Below are 18,879 nucleotides of genomic sequence, written 5' to 3' on the forward strand. Positions count from 1 at the left end.
GACTAAGAGAGAGAGAACAAAAACGAAGAAAGAAAAGAAAAAAAACGAAAAAAAAACAAAAAAAACGAGGGGGGTGGGGGTGGGGGGTGGATATTGAGAAATAAAGAAGCTATATAGATGTGTTGGAAGGTTTAAGGAGTTTTACATATAAGTATTTAGAAGTACATGTTTATATAAGAAAACTCGATAGTTATATGTTCATATTTTGGCAAAGACAGGGTTTAAGCAATATTAATTAGACTTTCCCATTTTTTCTACTCAGTATTGAATTTCAATAAAATAATTCACTTTTATTAACAGCAATATATCTCTGAGTAAAATATGTGTCCTTGATAACGTTCTTAAGTGCAGCTACTGACAATGACATTTGTAAACATCTCGATTTATAAATATATTGTTTTATAAGTAAAATTATGGTATTATCCACCCTACTACTGATACTAATTTGATTAAATAAACCGAAAATGAAGGTTTCCTTGTTAAAACCAAATGGGATTAACAATGCATCAAGAAGGAATTCAAAATTTTGTAAAAAGTCTTGTACTTTCTCACATTCCCATAGTGTGTAAATTATTGTCTCTATTTCAGTCTTACATTGAAAACAAAGAGCACTATCGGTAAGAGCTGCTTTAACTAGATAAGAGTTTGTTGTTAAAATGTGTTGATTTATTCTGTATTGAAGCCATTGTAATTTTGAATTTCTAGTTACTGTAAATGGAAGCATATGTATCAATTTCCATGTGTCATCATCAAATTCAAATAATTCATTCCATTTGTTTTTCCCAGTGGATATGGTACTATTTTTGCACAACAACTTATAAAAATCTTGAGTTCCTTTTTTATGCCTCATAAATATTTCTAAATTTAAGGGTATGTATGGATAACTAATCAAAGTATTTAAAGTATCATCATTGGACATGTAGTTTTTTTATAGTATTAATAATACCTTGATATGTGAGAAAGTTAGTTTTGACATCAAATTTTTGTGAAAATTCTATAAAACTATAGAAAATACCAGAGTTATTATCTTTTAATAAGTCATGACGTATTAACAGAAAGTTAATAACTGTTGCTATGTAAGAATAATTGCTGAGAGGAAAAAGGAGCAGCCGTAGGCGTAATCCACTGATAACAGATATCATGAGTTTTTTTATAGCTTTTCTATGTTAACGTCAAGATATATTTTGAGCGGATTGGTCGAGTAATTAACACTCCGGCCTTACACGCAAGCGTTCGTGGTTTGATCCCCGAAGTCGTCGTACGCATGGATATTCAGAGAAAGTGTTTTTCTCCTGCCCACACAACTCCAACAACCCAGGTGGAGTATACATTGGTCTGTGGTGGATGTTGCGGTATCTGTGCCGTAGCATTCAAGTGAGGTGGCACTTTAAATGATGCCGTAGTAAGCACGGTCCCACTACAAACAGAACACAATACATCTCCAGCACACACGCAGGCATACACACATAGGGGGATATTAGCCAGGTGGCATAGGACCAGTAGTAAGCGCCAGATAAGGCAGCTCCTGCGCCTTCCTCAAAATTGTATCGATTAACGTTCATGCTAATTGTATTAATTGTATATCTACGTAAAGCGCTTTAGAGTGTCTTATGTTAGCTAGATAGGGCGCTATATCAAATGCTGTATATTATTAGTATTATTATATAAAATAACATCATAACAAATCCTTTCAGATTAGCTAAAAATAAATACGTCTTTATAACTATGAAGAAGATAGAAGGAGGCAATAAATAGAGTGTTTTCAAGCGAAAATTGATAGTATGAGACATCCTGAATACAAAAGGGGCCAGGAAGGTTATCTCTATCTGCATCTGGGGCTGTGTGCAGTATTTATAACCAACGTAGAAATTTGACGCCAGCGTGATGGAATTTAGGGGTTCAAAATATATGCACAACCATTATAAATGTTACTCTGTTTTTATTACTATAACAAAAGCACGATAAGCTATGATTTAATAAATATACTCACCTAGCGAGTGTCTCGGGAACATTTCCCCGAGTTGTTTATAATTTAGTATCGTATTTTCCTTAACTGAATATTGTGAACAGTCTGAAAGTTAAAAGTTACAAGTTTCAGCAGTTTGATAAAGAACACCATACTTATGTTTGAAACAGTTTTTAAGTGGGTTCAGATCACTATCAACTACAGTCGTGAACTTTATTCAGTGACAATGAAATTCTTTAGAGACAAAAATGAGCATGAAATGTATTGCTGTTTCAATGACAATTAATGTATTTGCCTGTTTAATATTATTTACCGTATTTATCCTGCAATAAGCCCAGGGAGTCAACACTGAAACCAGAGGGATTAGTTTATTATAGGACAATGAAAAAGCTTTTGTTGGCATCTCTTCTTAACTGAAATATGTATCGATGGGCTTATTACCAAGCGTGGGCTTATTGCCGGATAAATACTGCACAAAGAAGCTAAAATGATGAAATATGAATGTAAACTGACCTCATACTAGTATTTGCTAGTAGAACAACATATTCATTATGCTGTACAAAAAATATTCTTTGGGTGAACATTATTTGCATTAATTTTTTTTTCTATATCCGGCTCCAACTCTCCCATACATATTTGAATTGAAACGTGAGTTTATGCGTTCTTCTTAAAAGTTCCTGATACCAGCAGAACCTCTGGATGGGATAACATATTCTCGGGATATTATGAGGTTGGAACTGGATATTCCGGAAGTGACGTATGTAATCTGTTGAGAGAAGAAGGTCCAGTACAGCGTACTCACATCCTTCACAGTTCAACGTTATCAGGTCTACCTCTCGTTTCCTCACTGACATATTTTCGAAAAATTTGGTGACGTTCACAATCCTACACTCTTTGCCGATTTGATGTTGTTCGAAAATTGATGCGGCATCATTTCTTTCGTCGTTGACATAAAATACCCCATCACTAACATCGATTCCGAAATTGAAAACCACCACGTTTGGCGAGGTAAAGAATCTTTTCCTCAAAATATCAAAAAAACTTTGCAACGGGTTCCAGAACAATGTAAGTACCAGGGTGATACCGAGAGTTGAATTGTTCAGCGTCCGAGCCGCTATAACCCCCCACCTCAATGACAAAACTGCTTTTGTTCAGATAATGATGACTAGACCAACGTACTGCCATATTCTTTTTCTCCAATTCGAGTTGTCGTTTGAATTCTGCCTTGTAATCTAGAACACATGCATTCACACGAACGGATTGCTCGACGGTCATAGTCGAACCAAAGTCTATGTATGTATTATTAGACGCACACTTTTTCCGGGGGTATCGTGATATGTAACCTGGATGTGCCTTGGCTCGACATTCATTAAAATCCGGGTCAACGTAGCTTCGTCCACCTGTGATGAAGTAAATATCCTCTGCGGGTTCGTTTGACTTAAAAATCGTATGGACGATATCCCGGCACCATAACCCAAGAATGAAGGCCGCAAGTATTAAAAATGCTGCAAGTTTGCTAGATCTTTTCTGAAACACACAACAAAATTGCTAAATTAGTCAACATACATGGATTTAACAGAGTATTTTAAATGAAGCTTGCAATTTCAATACTATGAAGATTTTACATGTGAATGCATAATAATTGTCTTTACAACGAACATCATGGGCATTTGAATTTTGTGGACATTTGTTATAAGGGTCACAAACCGACTTCGTTATCAGTGTTTATTTTTTAATAATCGTTCCTTTACTGTAATAAGAAACATGAATATACCAATATCATGGTAAGATAATTGTATCTATCTGTTTGGTATATAATATTAAATCCTATGTTGATCAAATGCATTTTTTCTATTTATATTTTTTCTGATTCCATTATCTTGTGTTTTTGTAAATAGAGGTTAGGCCATGAAACAACGCCTATTATTATCGGGCAATTCACCATTACAAAGAAATATAAATGTTAATAGTGGCCATATAGAAATGAACGCATTTCTAAACGTCAACATATAATTAAAATCAAGACTGTTTTACGATGCCATTGTTTCTCACGAGAACAGAAAGCGCAATTTAAAATTATTCCAAGGATAAATCAGCCCTATTTTTCTCAAACAGCAATAACTTATTTGAATAAATTTAAGCAATATATGCTGCTATAGTAAACTGACACTGATTCTCATATCAATATAGAAGGTTTAATTTCACAATAGCGTCAACGTATAGGGACAGAATGTACAATAACGTCAGCGTACATTGACAAAATGTACAATAGCGCTAAAATACAGTGACATAATGTACAATAGCGTTAAAAACATTTTGACATAATGTACAATAGCGTCAGCGTACATTGACAAAATATCCAATAGCGCCAAAATATAGTGACAAAATGTACAATAGCGCCAAAATATAGGGATCAGATATAAAATAGCGTCAGCGTACATTGACAAAATGTACAATAGCGTCAACACATAGTGACAAATGTACAATAGCGCCAAAATTAGTGACAAAATGTACAATAGCTCTAACATGCATGACAAAATGTACAATAGCGCCACCATATAGTTACAAAATGTACAATAGCGTCAAAATATAATGACAAAATGTACAATATCGCAAAAATATAGTGACAAAATATACAATAGCGTCGAAATCTAGTGACAAAATGTACTCTAGCGCGAACATTCATTGACAACATGTACAGTAGCGCTAACATATAGTGACAAATTGTTCAATAGCGTCAAAATATAGTGACAAAATGTACAATAGCGCAAAAATATAGAGACAAAAAGTAAAATAGCGCAAAAATAGGGTGACAAAATGTACAATAGCGTTAGCTTACATTGCCAAAATGTACAATAGCGCTAAAATATAGTGACAAAATGTACAATAGCGCCAAAGTGTATTGACAAAATGTACAATAGTGTCTAAATATATTGACAAAATGAACAATAGCGCCAAACTATAGTGACAAAATGTACTATAGCTCCAAAATATTGTGCCAAATGTACAATAGCTCCAAAATATTGTGACAAAATGTACAATAGCGCCAACATATAGTGACAGAATGTACAATAGTGCCAAAATATAGTGACAAAATGTACAATAGCGTCAGCGTATATTAACAAAATGTATAATAGCGTAAAAATGTAGAGACAAAATGTACAATAGCGGCAAAATTCATGCACAAAATTTACAATGGTGTCAGCGTACATTGACAAAGTGTACAATAGCGTCAAAATATAGTGACAAAATGTACAATAGCGTCAGCGTACGTTGACAAAATGTACAAAAGCGTCAGCGTACATTGACAAAATATCAGAAAAGTTTCAACAAACAGAGTTAGAATGTATCATAGTGTTTTATTATCAACTAAGCATTAGGACAATTTTGATACTCAAAGTCAAATAGAAAAAACAACCTTTCCATGGTATTTATAGAAATAAGTAACCTTTACGAAAGGACATTCAACTTCCCAAACTTCTTGTGATTTGTTGTAATGTTCTGTTTCTCATAATATTTTTCAAGAAACGTTTCAAGACATGACACCCTGCTAACATTTGATTAGTCATCAATTAGAGTTGTATAAACTTGTTATCCAGCGATTGCGATTTTGAAGTCTTTCAGTCCTCTAACATTTATATTGTATTTTAAAAAGCATATCTTTCACCCACAAGGTTTTCTTATCCCCGGCTCATTTGATTAACCTGCCAGGAGTTGGTAAACATGTTTAATATTGATGTAACGGCGTATACGGCTACCCGTCAATATGCTGTCAAAACGTTACGTTAACCATGATTGTCGGCAGTTTCGTATGTCCATTACCGTTCTTATTCGATCTCTGTTTGCTTCACCAAAATAGGGAACAAAACGTAATCTTTTGATGGTCTTTATAGTTAATTAGATTTAAATATGTGTCATTTCGTAGCATTCATTTTGATCACAAAACAGACCGACAGGTTACATCGTCGGCGAGCTATTTTTATGAAGACCTTAGTGTTAATGACTTATCAACTGAATAAACCATGTATCATTTTTAAGCCGCTCTTGGCGAGAGCCCGAGCGGCTTATCAAATCTGTCCAGAGAACGAAATGACGGACCCATTTCCGTTCGGGGTGCGTGCGCATAATTCAGTCGTGCATGCTTCCGCCATTTAGTTTCGTTATTGTAAATAGAAAGTAGAATCTCTGACACTCACCTGTGTCTTCTGATACTCTTGTCCAAATAATAATGTAACCTTGTGTTATATAATATGATATATATATATATGGTGTGTATATATATATACAACGAGTGCAGTCAACTGTCTGTATACAATTGTGTTGTCCCGTCTCGTAAACAGTGTATGGGACGTCATCAGTTCGGAATGCATGTACCTGTGTTGTTATGTTCTGTTCCAACATTCTGACTGAATTGTACCTACGACGTAGACCCTGGACCTGCCCCTCACGAATAAAGCACTCTATATTCCCGCCACTATATTCTGGCTACTGGGTAGATACTTACTGCCCAGTGGTCATTCTTACAATCCGACTCGTGAGAGACGGATCAGATTACGGATAGAGCTGAGCCATTGAGTATATAAATATATAGAGGGCGTACAGATACATTGCCGCCAGCATGTATTAGCAGGCTAGGGACATCATACCCGGTACGTATAACCATATTATAGCATAACTATCGTTTGGTTATAACATTTAGTTATAAGAAATACTATATTTATAGCGGTCAGTATTCAGAGGTCCGGTACCTCGGTCGGCGTGGAAGTTGTATAGTATTATTGTATGTATATGAGAGGGTAAATGTATTTATTGTATTGTCCTGTATTGTAGGTTTCTCGGAGAGCATTAAAGAAAGATAAACACTTAAAACAACTTGTCAGAGTTATTGTTATACTGAGCAACCGTTGACAATAATACAACTTGAAATAATTGTTGAAAACAAAATGTTTATCTCCGGTGCACTCTACGAGTGTTGTGGTGGTGAAAACAAAATACAAACAGGAATGTTTCATTCGTGCACTAAGCGCTTTAGCAACTCGGACTGAGGTCTGAAGAGTGTTTGTTTCAAGTGTTTTCGTGACTCCGATTCGAGAAATTACGTGTGAAGACTGTCAAGCATTGACGCTGTCTGTACGGTCTAGCTTTTCATATTTTGAAAGTACAAGGAAGATGTAAATATATATACTTATAAACCGTATGAGTGATGAAGTATAACCTCTATTTTGATGTTTCAAACGGGAACGTAATATGACATATCGTGCTTAGGTTGATAACGGTAATAAACGATCGTTGCTACCACGGACGTGGCTCTTAGACGAGACGACATGTGAACTGTGTATGCTTATCAAACATTTCTTTGCACAGCATGCTATTTCTGGTGTATTTATTTATGAAAATGTAACAATTTAAGAACATGACACAACTGCCGCTGCTGTTTGACGAGAATTCGCGCTGTGTCAAAATATTATCCAATCCGGTGTAAGGGAAATTACTCTTCCGTTGGTAAGTCGCATTGAGAAATATAATTTAAATATATTCCAAGAACATTTTCGAGATTTTATGATGAATTGTATATGCAATTACAGTAAATAAAGTCACTACATATGTTAACATGAATAAAAAATAAATAAAAATTAAAGGAGTACAATGTTTCTTTTCTCCATGCATGTTTTCCCACTACTGTTAATATGGCTGCCACACCAAACTGTGTATCAAATTCAATAATGCATTCCGTTAGCATTAAAATAATAATCCTCCAATATTTCTCAAACATAATCTAGGTCCATGCACACTAAATTTCCGAAAAAACTTTCAATAACTGAAGAAAAACTCACTTTTTATATGTTCATTTTTCAAGCTAAATAAAATTCACAATTCAGGAAAAAATACACATTTAAACTTTTAAATATCATAAGTGGGTGACTTCCGTTATTGCTCGCAATTGCAATTCTAGTTATTATTATTGTTCTTCTCGTGTCCGCCGTAAAAGTTTCCGACACTTTTCTCGAAAACTATTGGATGGAACTAAATGAAACTTTACAGAAGTGTTCATCATGGTCAGGGGGTGTGCAAATGACATTTCGATCGGTCAACAAAGATGGCCGCCACGGCCTCTGATTGGTCAAAATTTAGATATTGTTGGACTTTGATAAAAATTGGTATATAGGGGTATTAGAGGACTGCGAATTCAACCGCATTAGTTTTGTTGCCATAGCAACTACACGGAGGCTTACGATTGGTCGAAATTACAGTTGTGGGATCGCACAACGTTACACGATGTGGGGTGTACGCACGATGTGTGAACGGTGTGTGAACGATAAAAAATTGGACGATCGTTGTTTGCGCACATTTGTGCGGACGATCGACGAACGTTGTGCGATAGCAATCGTGGTTGGAGTAAATTGAGGAATGGCTGAACAATATATACGGTTTCGTGTTTAAACATATACACTTGATTTTTTCAGTATGTTTCTATATATATATATACACATCTATAAGCATATCTTTCTGTTTATACTTTCTTAAATTTAGAAATGGTGTTTTCGGTTTGCCGACCTTAATAGACACATGTAAAATTACAACACAGTCTCGTCAACACAGGTAAACATAGCCACTTTGTACCTGGACCGTAGTTTTCCCCCGCCCGGGGCACTTACGTAACTCGCCAAGGTCTGAAAACCGGATGAATGGGAGCTATAGACCAAAACGAATGCAAATAAAAAATATTAAACGTCCAGTTGTGTTTTCATAACGGTCATGTAAAGGTTATTGCATGGTTTTCGAGTAACAAGGGATTTATTACACCCGAGCGAAGCGAGTGTGTAATAAGTCCCGAGTGACGAGAAATCATGCAATAAATGGGTTACTGCATGCTTCCCAACTCGAACAAAACAGAAAAGTTGAGTAAAAAATGTTCACCTGGACAATCTTTTTACCTACCCTAGCTACACTGCAGATAATCTACATGTACCTGTGTGAGTGAGTACTAATCATAACCAGGTAAGATTGTCAATAGCCCAGTCTGAGTGTATCCTTCATAATGGATACAAGTGTTTTTGGATTACTATCCAGGTCCAGTGTCAGGGAAGGTAAGGAGTGTCTGTTCAAAATACGGGAAACAATGTTGAATTTATGACTACATTTTCAGTTTAATTTTCAAGATGTGGCAAAGGTACAGGATATTGAAACCATTTTCATATATACAATGTAAGGGTTTATTAATCCCTAAGGAATTCCAGTTCTTTCAATGAATGGTATATTTGAATGTGCAATTTTGTATAAAGGAACAGCTCCTTAAGATTATAAACTTTTCCGGGAAATGCTTATCCTCTCACGTGATAAGGAAATCTTTTTGTGTTTTTCAATCATGAAATTACCATTTTTAACTTTCATTTTTTCCCCCTTATTTTAAATGTGTCAACTAAGTTTATCCTTTCCACTGTATTGACTTCATCGTTACTCACTGATTGATTATCTCCCCTTTCTTACAGCATTTGTGGCCACAGTCCACTGGGCACACCCCCTTTCATGGTCATGTAATCATGATTGGCCTTGAAAGGGGATTATGTGTGCAGTGGACTGTGGTAGCAAGTGATTTATTGCCCACACTTTTCCATTGTGAGAGGTGGGAAGTATGCAGTAAACGGTATTACATGGCAAAGGCCAGGTAAAACTCCGGTCACTCATCAAATTGCTATTTACCTGTTCTGTTACCGAGGAACCAAACCCATTCTTGACAGTCTAACGGTCACTGTATACTGTGTTACACGCATTGTAAAATTGTAAATAATCTTAATTATTGTGATGAGAAATTACAGTAATATATACTGTGAACATTATTGCATACGAGCCTTCCGTATTGTTTTCATTCCATAATATTGATCAACAAATTGTACCAAATCACACAGTGGTGCAGTAGAGAAGCGCACAACGGGGTAAACGATTGTTAGATCGCACAGTTGTGCGCACCATGTGTGGACGATGTGCGGACGGTGTGTGAACGCTGTATGCACGGTGTGCGCACGGTATTTTTGGTGCGTTGTGCGGTCCCACAACTGTAAGATATTGATTAGAATTGGTATATAGGGGTATTAGGGGACTGCAAATTCAACTGCATAGGTTTCGTTGCCATACCAACAACACGGAGCCTTCAGATTGGTCGAAATTCAGATATTGTTCAATTTCACTCAAACACAGTATGAACGGGTTTTATGCCAATGTGATCCTTTTCTGATGTATCTACGACTGCGACTATGGGAGCAGTTTGGGGGACTTCTGTAATGGTCCCCCATCACATTTAGTACTTCTTATCCTTCATTTCACAAGCACAAAATGCACCTATTCTTTATTAGCTCACCTGGCCCAATGGGTTGTTAAACAACTTCTTCTGAATAACCGAAATGCTCAGGGTGATGATATTTGGTCAATAGCAAGCTTGGATGAAGGACGACCAAGTTTGTTCAAATGAATGACCTTCATTCATATTCAAGGTCACAGGGGTCAAATGTCTAAAAATAACCTTTCAACATCTTCTTCTGAATAACAAAAATGCCCAGGATGTTGATATTTGGTCAGAGGCAGACTAGGAAGAAGGGCTACAAAGTTTGTTTAAATGAATGACCTTGACTTATATTTAAGGTCACAGGGGTCAAATATGTTTAAAACCTTTAAACAACTTCTTTTGAATAACCAAGAGCCTAGGATCATGATATTTGGTTAATAATTTGCTGTGATAAGGGCTACCAAGTTTGTTCAAATGAATGACCTTGACAAATATTCAAGGTCACAATGGTCAAATATGTTTAAAACCTTTAAACAACTTCCTCTCAATAAGCAAGAGACCTAGGATGCTGCTATTTGGCAAGTAGCATGCTGGGATGAAGGGCTATCAACCTTGTTTAAATAAATTGCCTTCACTTATTTTCTAGGTCACAGGGGTCAAATATGTAAAAATAAAAATGAACAACTTCTCCTGAATAACAAAAATGCCCAGGGTGATGACATTTGGCCAGTAGTATGCTGTGATGAAGGGCTACACAGTTTCTTCAAATGAATGACTTTCATCTATTATCAGGATCAGAGAGGTCAAATATGTTTAAAAAAAAACAACAATTTCTCCTGAATAACAAAGAGGCCTAGGATGATGATATTTGGCCAGTAATATGCTGGGATGAAGGGCTACCAAGTTTGTTAAAATGAATGACCTTTGCCCATATTTAAGGTCAGAGTGGTTAATTCATGTTTAAATCTTTAAAAAAACTCTTTATGACCAAAAGGTCCAGGGTAATGAGGTTTTGCCAGAAGCATGCTGGGTTGGAAGACTATAAACTCTGTTCAACCTAAAGTCCTTGTTCGACATTCAAGGTCACAGGCGTCATATGTTTAAATCTTTTAATAGGACCTTATTAATCAAACACTGATATTCTGCCTGTAGTTGTATTTTAGTCCACTTTTAAGATTACAAGTGTGAGATTAATACCAGGTGAGCGATCCAGGCCCATTGGGCCTCTTGTTACCCATTCACTGATTGCCATTCTGCACGTAAATGCTCATGTCACATCATTGGAGGATGCTAATTAATGAAAATTACAACAATGCTTCACAAGAGGGTGAAAAAAGAGGAGAGGGAGACATGTTTTTAAGGCATCATTTAAGAGGTGATTGATTTTGGAAATTCCAAAGGCAACATCATCACATGACCTGATTTTCAATAAGCAGAATACAGAACACCTATCTGAAGTATAGTAGAAATTGATGTTCAACGTGTTACTGAAGGAATTAAGTTTAAAGTGGTGAGCGGCTTTAATGTCACACTGACATAATTCTAGTTTATATCTTGTTTATGGTAAATGTATCAAAACCATTTATCTAAATTCCTATGTTCATTGCATTTTTTTAATCTGATTGACCAAATGATGCATGTCTCTTTTAACTTGGGTTCTGACAATACTTCTTAAGGGGGTTATTGAACCATAAAATAGCCCTGATTAGATCCCGGTTGACTGCAACCTAATGGCAATAAATACATTGGCTATATATAATTTCCAGTACCTTAAGTATATGTTCAATATATCCAAATCACATATCTAAATTCAAATATCTTAATGGAGACTTTAATTATCTTTTCACAGCGTTACATTTAAGTGTAGGCTTGTGACAATGCCCCCTTTTGTATGTGTTTAACAATGAAATGACCCTTATGAGCGTGTGTCTACAAACCAGACATAATAAATTGCATACAGAGTGGAGTCGCACACAAGCAGATCAAAATGCATGACGCGATACAATTGCATATCGGTATCTCTGTATGCCAGTCTTTGTAAGAATTAGCATGACCTCGTAATTTAATTAGTTTAACAGCTGACCAGTTTAAATACTGATTATATGAATTATAGTATAAAGTGTATCATAAACACAAAACTTTATGGATTTGGTTTATTTTCCTCAGACTTTTTAAAATTATATTTCATTGAAGATTGTAAGTTTGATATTTAATTGTCAAACACTGTATTTTGATCATTTACAACTAGTTGTTTCACAATTTCTACAATTCTTATGTAAAAATACGTGCGTACTGGTTAAAATATGTAAAGTAAAATAAAGAAAACGATGATATTTTTTCAGATTTATAACGTTTATCTCCAGAATCGCTTTCCAAGAAAAATGGATTCAACGGCATGCCTTAAAAATGTTTTTGATTTTTGATTTTTTTTTTTTCTATTGAAAGTTGGTGGCAAATTGAAACCCATTGAATTGCTAAAAGAAAAGAAGGTTTTGTTGTGATGTAAATAATTACATTTGTAATGGTTTTGAGATCAGTTTCTATAGCTTTATAAATTGAACCAAACGAAGAAAATATACTTCGACTCTTATCCTAGACCCTTCTGTTCGCTCGAGGCCTCCAAATTGATAGGGAATTACCACATTTCAATATTAAATTATCTTAATAAGCTTTATAAATTTAACATGATAAAATATATATACTAGGACACCTGCAGTCAATCTTCGATGTTTCGAACTTTGCGAGACCATATGGGAAAAGTCGACACATTGGGACTTTGACTCACGAACATTGAACATCGAGGTCATGTAAATAAAAAAGAGGATTAACTTAAAAGAATGTGACGAAACAGAGGCTAAGACATTTGATTTTAAATATAATTTGTTTTTATATCGTATCAAATTCAACATTTTTTTGGCAATTAAATTTCCGAAGCATATATCGTTAAAATGACCACGTGACATTTTAATGTTTTGGAACCGGTGAATATTTCACTTCGATTTTTAAGTTGTAATTTTCAATGTTTTTTTTATAACGAATGGGCTTTAATTTTACATCAAAACAGCGAGAAATTCGACTCATAAAAGTTCGATATATAAGTAGTGTTATATAAGGGAACAATTTTGAACTTTGTCGTAAGTTTGACTGTATTCTATTATTTTGCGTTTTATCATGGATTCTAATTTAATAGGAACATATCACATTCTTTATAAAGAATAAACAGTGTAAAAATTATGCAAGTTTTAATGGAAGCTTAGCTTGGCTGAAATTTAAATATCAAGCTCAGGGAATTCTTATGAAATCGTTTTTGATTCACATACAATTCAATAAAACCTTGTAGACAGACGCAGTCTAACGTGAAATTGCTGTTATTTATCAGGACCTCCATCACTTTTTTAATCATATCCGGTTAGGTCAACCATGCGTAAAGTTTCTAAATAGAGCATCGTTTATACAGCCGTGTACAATAAGCAACAGTTTCCTGTTCGTGTTGAACCTTACTCTTTTTATCTCTGTTGATCTATTCAAGGGATTTCTTAAAATGTTTTACTAAATGAAGACGGTAAACAGTAACTACATTATCAAAAGTTTCAGAATAACTTTTTTTCTGTTATATTTACTTTTTAATATTTCTGAATAGTATTTTGTTTCCTTAAGCCTCACTGTGATCCTTGTTTGACGTTTAGCTTTTAATACGTAGATGTAGGGACAAGCTAACCCTCTGTCAGTTTAATGTGACAGGGCGACGTAATGTGCTTGATGCTTTCTGTGTGTCATGTCAATGATTTTGCGTTCCAAAGTCGGCATCGCGCTTTCACAGGGAGGACAATACACCAGCATCACGCCTCCAGCACACACGCCTACACTAGCACGTCTTAAAATTACCTTAAATGTAGTGAGACGCAAAACTTTATAAAGCAAACAAATGTTCAGTCGTTATGGATATGCTAAAATGTGAGACTTTCGTATGTCCAGTTGTAAATGTGTAAGATACTAGGAAGTATTATTCAGTATGATATGATAATGGTCATACGATAACTACTGACCATTGAATGATTTTGCGGAAGAAGATTCAGTTGCTAAATAAAGGTAGTTGTGCCTTGGTTACTTTGTCTGCCTCAAATAAAATGTCTATGCTAGAAATAAACGATTATTCATGGACGAAAAAGGAAAAACAGGTTATGATATCTAAACGTAAAATAACTCACAAATAGCTAAAGCTACGAACACATATGATGGCCTACATAAGCCGTCACGACAGCTGCTTTAGTAATAATGAGTTGCCTAGCTGTACTACCATGGCAACTGCTGTAGTTAACAGCACTCGATATATATCAGCACTCAGCCCTGCGGCCGTTCGAGCTGATATGGAAGTATCAGGTTGATTTGAGGTAGAACATAATGATGGTCATATGATAACATCAAATTAATACACATGTCGGTGAACCTACACATGTGATACACTTTTCCAGTCCTTTGGGATAAATTTGGCAGCCAACATCAATATATCATTTGTATTTTGAAACTAAGTTAATGAACTTTGTTCTGAATAGGCTAAGGTAAAGGGAACTTTGTTCTGAATAGGCTAAAGTAAAGGGAATCAGGCAATACTTGTATAATGGTGCCCTTTAATTTAAGTACATGGAAGGGAGTGACATTTCAACTCGTATACTGGTTCTATTCACGCTTTTCCTAAGGTCAGGATCCGGTTACCTTATAATTTTGAACAGCTCGTGCAGAAGACATCAACGTATACAACAAAGACATAGTCTATATTTTGTAAAATTAAAGATGATAAACATTTCTCCGTTGTGAAACTGTCCTAGACCGGCATAGTTTTCAGTGCCCTCATCATGTCGGCATACAAATGTAAGGCAAATCTAAAAAATAGCGAATGTTTCAGAAAATAGTGAATTCTTGTCCACAAAATCAATGTCCGTCGGACATTTACTTACCCCTTTAGGGAGCCCCATGGGTTTTGGCTGAGGCTTACAAATTATCTATAGATGAGACCAAAATCGGATAGTTTTGTTATAAAAACAGTGTAAAGGCTGAAATGTTATTGTTGCTTTTGTACTCTATTGTAAAAAAGGGTTGCCTCCCACATCATAAAACACCTGAACAGATTTTTAAAGGAATAACTTTTAGAGGTAGAATTCGCTTTCATATACGAGATGATGCGAGAAATTTTGTTCTAAAGAACAGCTATTCATGCATATGATTTCGAGTACAGATTTATGCGATTAAATCCAGCCTTACTGTATTTCAACTTTTGTTGTTCATGAAATATACTATCTGAGGATAAATAGAATTATTTCCTGCGTTCAGCTTAAAATACGCGAGTACACCATCATGCTATTTAATATATTCATGCATGTTTGTGGTGTAAGTGTCGTCTCTTGTACTCTCGTATTCTTATAATGCAGGATAGTTCTAGTTCTAGTTCTAGTTCTACCATATAGTGACCACCTTCAACTAATTGAAGATTTTGTCACGATAAGATATGTTATCAATTGGAAATGTTAATAAATTTAAATCTTGTTGAATTAAAATTTGATTAATCTAGGTATGAACTGAAACGTGTGACTAATTTCAATATCTCATGGAAAGATGAAGGGTGGCAGCACCATGCAACATGTATTGTTGATACAAACCACTAAACCAATTAGTAATAATATTGGATACCAAACGGCAAATTGCACATAGAAAAGACTACTAAGGCCTGTAAAAGAAAAGAAAAACATGCTAAAGAAAATGACAAACTGTACCGTTACTAATGACACTTGACCTATATCGCTATTATGTTGGTACAAACTGTCCCAATAAAATGATAGCTTTACAATCACACTATTTGCAATAGTGCTGACAGGTTTGCGATAATAAAGTTACCAAAATGGTATATATAATTATAATTTCTAACTGTTCCCACCTCTTCTACAAACCTCAATGACGACCCAAATGGACACGGACTGGAATCGAACCCCTTATCAATCATATAACTGAATTAGATATGTGCGCATTGCCATTTACTGATCGATGCCATGTCGAGCAGCATAAAGACATAAAAATAAGACAACATCCGACCTAACACATCCAGGCCATGTTTTAAAGTTTGCCTTTTTAAGATGGGCGTTGAACAGGAGAAGGTGTATACGGTAGCCAATCCTATCGAGCACACCTGGGCAGTGTTGACTATTTTGCTTACGTTATCGGCATTGGGTGTTATTTATGTTAAAGTCCAGACGTTTGCCGAGGTGGCTGATTTGGGCTATGCGAATGCCTAACAAAACAACTTAATTAGTAAACAAGTTGCAAGAGACATTTATCCTGAAACGTGCTGTTTACTAAAGAAGCTGACAAAATAACCTTCTAAATACACGTAACTCCTTATTACTATAGCACTTGATGTGATGGCTGCTGTGGGCCATCGCACATTCAGGCTCCTTAAAGGGGTGTGAAATTAACGAACATTGAAGGTTATAACAAATTAACCGGATAACAATTTGACACAAATCTGTAAAGCTATTAATTTCAAAGAAAACGACTGCGATTCTGTAAAATGCATCGCAACATGTGTTTTTTGGAATATTCTTTTGGAAAGTACATTAAGAAAACTTTTGGTAATAGTATCAGTGGCAATACTTTAGCAAAACATGTTAGTACCCTTTTACCTCGAAGTCAGAGGTCAATTCCGGTTTAACAAAATATCGATATTTTTTTTATCAAATGTCATTGTCCTAAGTTTAGGGAATCAGTTATATCATAGCTATATAACTGTTAATAAAATTGTAAATTTGATTGTCTTTCAAAGTTTTTCAAGGTCACAGCGAAAGGTAAGTTTTGAACACTTGCAACTTTGGATTGTCTTCAAATCTTTTGATGTTCCAAGAACCTATATTGATGGTATTAAATATGTAACTAATATGTATAGCCATTGACTAAATGTGTTAATTCAATTTTTTTTGTTTATTTTTGTCCAAGGACACAGAGTCAAATGAATGAAAATACAAAATCTATTCAAGTTGTTGTATGTCCATTTCGATACCAAAAGTCTAACTTAGATTGTGTCGTAAAGAGCTACCTGCAATATTTAGTTGTTCCTAATTTAGGAATATGCATTAAAATTTTCAAATCAATATTTATGACAATTTAATACATTGTATACAATTATGTTCAATGGCAAAATATTTTTTCTTCAAATGCCTATCCTTGCTGACAAAAAGGGGATACTCATGAGAAAATTAAGTACACTAACGCAGATTACATCAAATAACATTTGCAAACCCATATTGTCGCATCATATCTTGATAAAGAAAAAACACTACTTTCAAAAACCACATTTGCTAGTAGAGCCAAAATGAAATCAATGATAACGATAGTTATTAAGTTATGCTTTTAAGTCGTTTATTATTATTTGTCAATTGTTAGTATATAATAGTGGCATATATTTCGGAAAACATATTGATACAAAAGCAACTTAATTTTTACTACAAGCAACTATTATCCTCCTGATAATTTCGAAAAGGTTATTGCCCTGTGTCAGTTAGTATGATATGACCAGAATAAGTGCGATGCTATTCTTTCTCGCACTTAGGACAGGAAGTTGTAAATAATATAATTTATCACATAGTGTACTGTGTTATCCAGTAAATTTACCCATGTCATATTTGTTTGCGTATCAACCCTAGTTATATGACTTATCAGCCCTGTGATTGGTTGTAAATTTAAATTGTTTCAATTGTGACGTCACGCCTAGGACAAGTACATGACGTCACAGACTTACGCACTGGAGTCAAAATGGCGGCTTTTTACATTTCAATGTTGCATTAAAATTGTTGTTTTATTCGAATAAATGCCATAAATCTTGATTATGTGGTAAAAATAATCTTACACTCGTTTTAATTTCATATGGAATTTATAAAACACGGCACAAAGTTTTCATTTTAGCTAGCCAGAGGCTCGCTAAGTTGAAAAATTCTTAAGACTCGTTTTATAAATCTAATATGAAATGGAAACTCATGTATGATCCTTTATCTACACAGTGAAATGTTGTCTGTAAGGACAGTCTTCAAATGTTTCCGCTGCAGCATGCAGACGTGCCTTTCGTATATCAGGTTAAGGCCACAGACGGGACATTTGTAGGCTATGGTGAATTATTTTTTTTCAGACTTCAAAGTGTAAGAATTCTTTTTTTACCTGTAACTGAGAAACATTGGGTTATCCCAGTCGAGGTCTTAGATTCTTTAACTTAGCATAATATCTCTCACTTACAGGTGCCATTTTTGTTATTTCATCTTACATGCATGATATGACAGTTATATGTTGATTCAAAGAGGCCCATAAATAGCTCCAACATCCTTTGTTTTATATATTTGCTGGACTTGTCAGCTGCATTTGACGTCATCGACCATGGCATACTTTATAAACGTCTGGAATACTCTTATGGAGTGACTGATACCGCACTATGCTGGATACAGTCATACCTGAGTGAACGACGACAGTGTGTTGCCATCGGATCTGCCACCTCACATGACAAAGTACTAGATTTCGGGGTTCCTCAAGGGTCGGTGTTAGGACCACGAAAATATTGTATGTACTCCAAACCGATTGGAGAGATTTGTCGTCGCCATAG

General features: G+C 35.1%; 1 protein-coding gene across 1 annotated transcript in view; it reads right to left on the reverse strand.

The window, feature by feature from the left end:
- Window positions 1-1,728: 1,728 nt before the first annotated feature.
- LOC110460544 overlaps window positions 1,729-18,879 on the reverse strand; it is a 21,710-nt gene continuing 4,559 nt past the window's right edge. Inside the window, exon 2 of the mRNA XM_021513510.1 lies at window positions 1,729-3,493. Coding sequence (XP_021369185.1) covers window positions 2,999-3,493 — 495 coding nt within the window. The 3' untranslated portion in view covers window positions 1,729-2,998. The remainder of the gene's footprint in view (window positions 3,494-18,879) is intronic.

The sequence above is a fragment of the Mizuhopecten yessoensis genome, unplaced genomic scaffold, assembly GCF_002113885.1.
Source record: "Mizuhopecten yessoensis strain PY_sf001 unplaced genomic scaffold, ASM211388v2 scaffold10427, whole genome shotgun sequence".
Classification (NCBI taxonomy): Eukaryota; Metazoa; Mollusca; class Bivalvia; order Pectinida; family Pectinidae; genus Mizuhopecten; species Mizuhopecten yessoensis.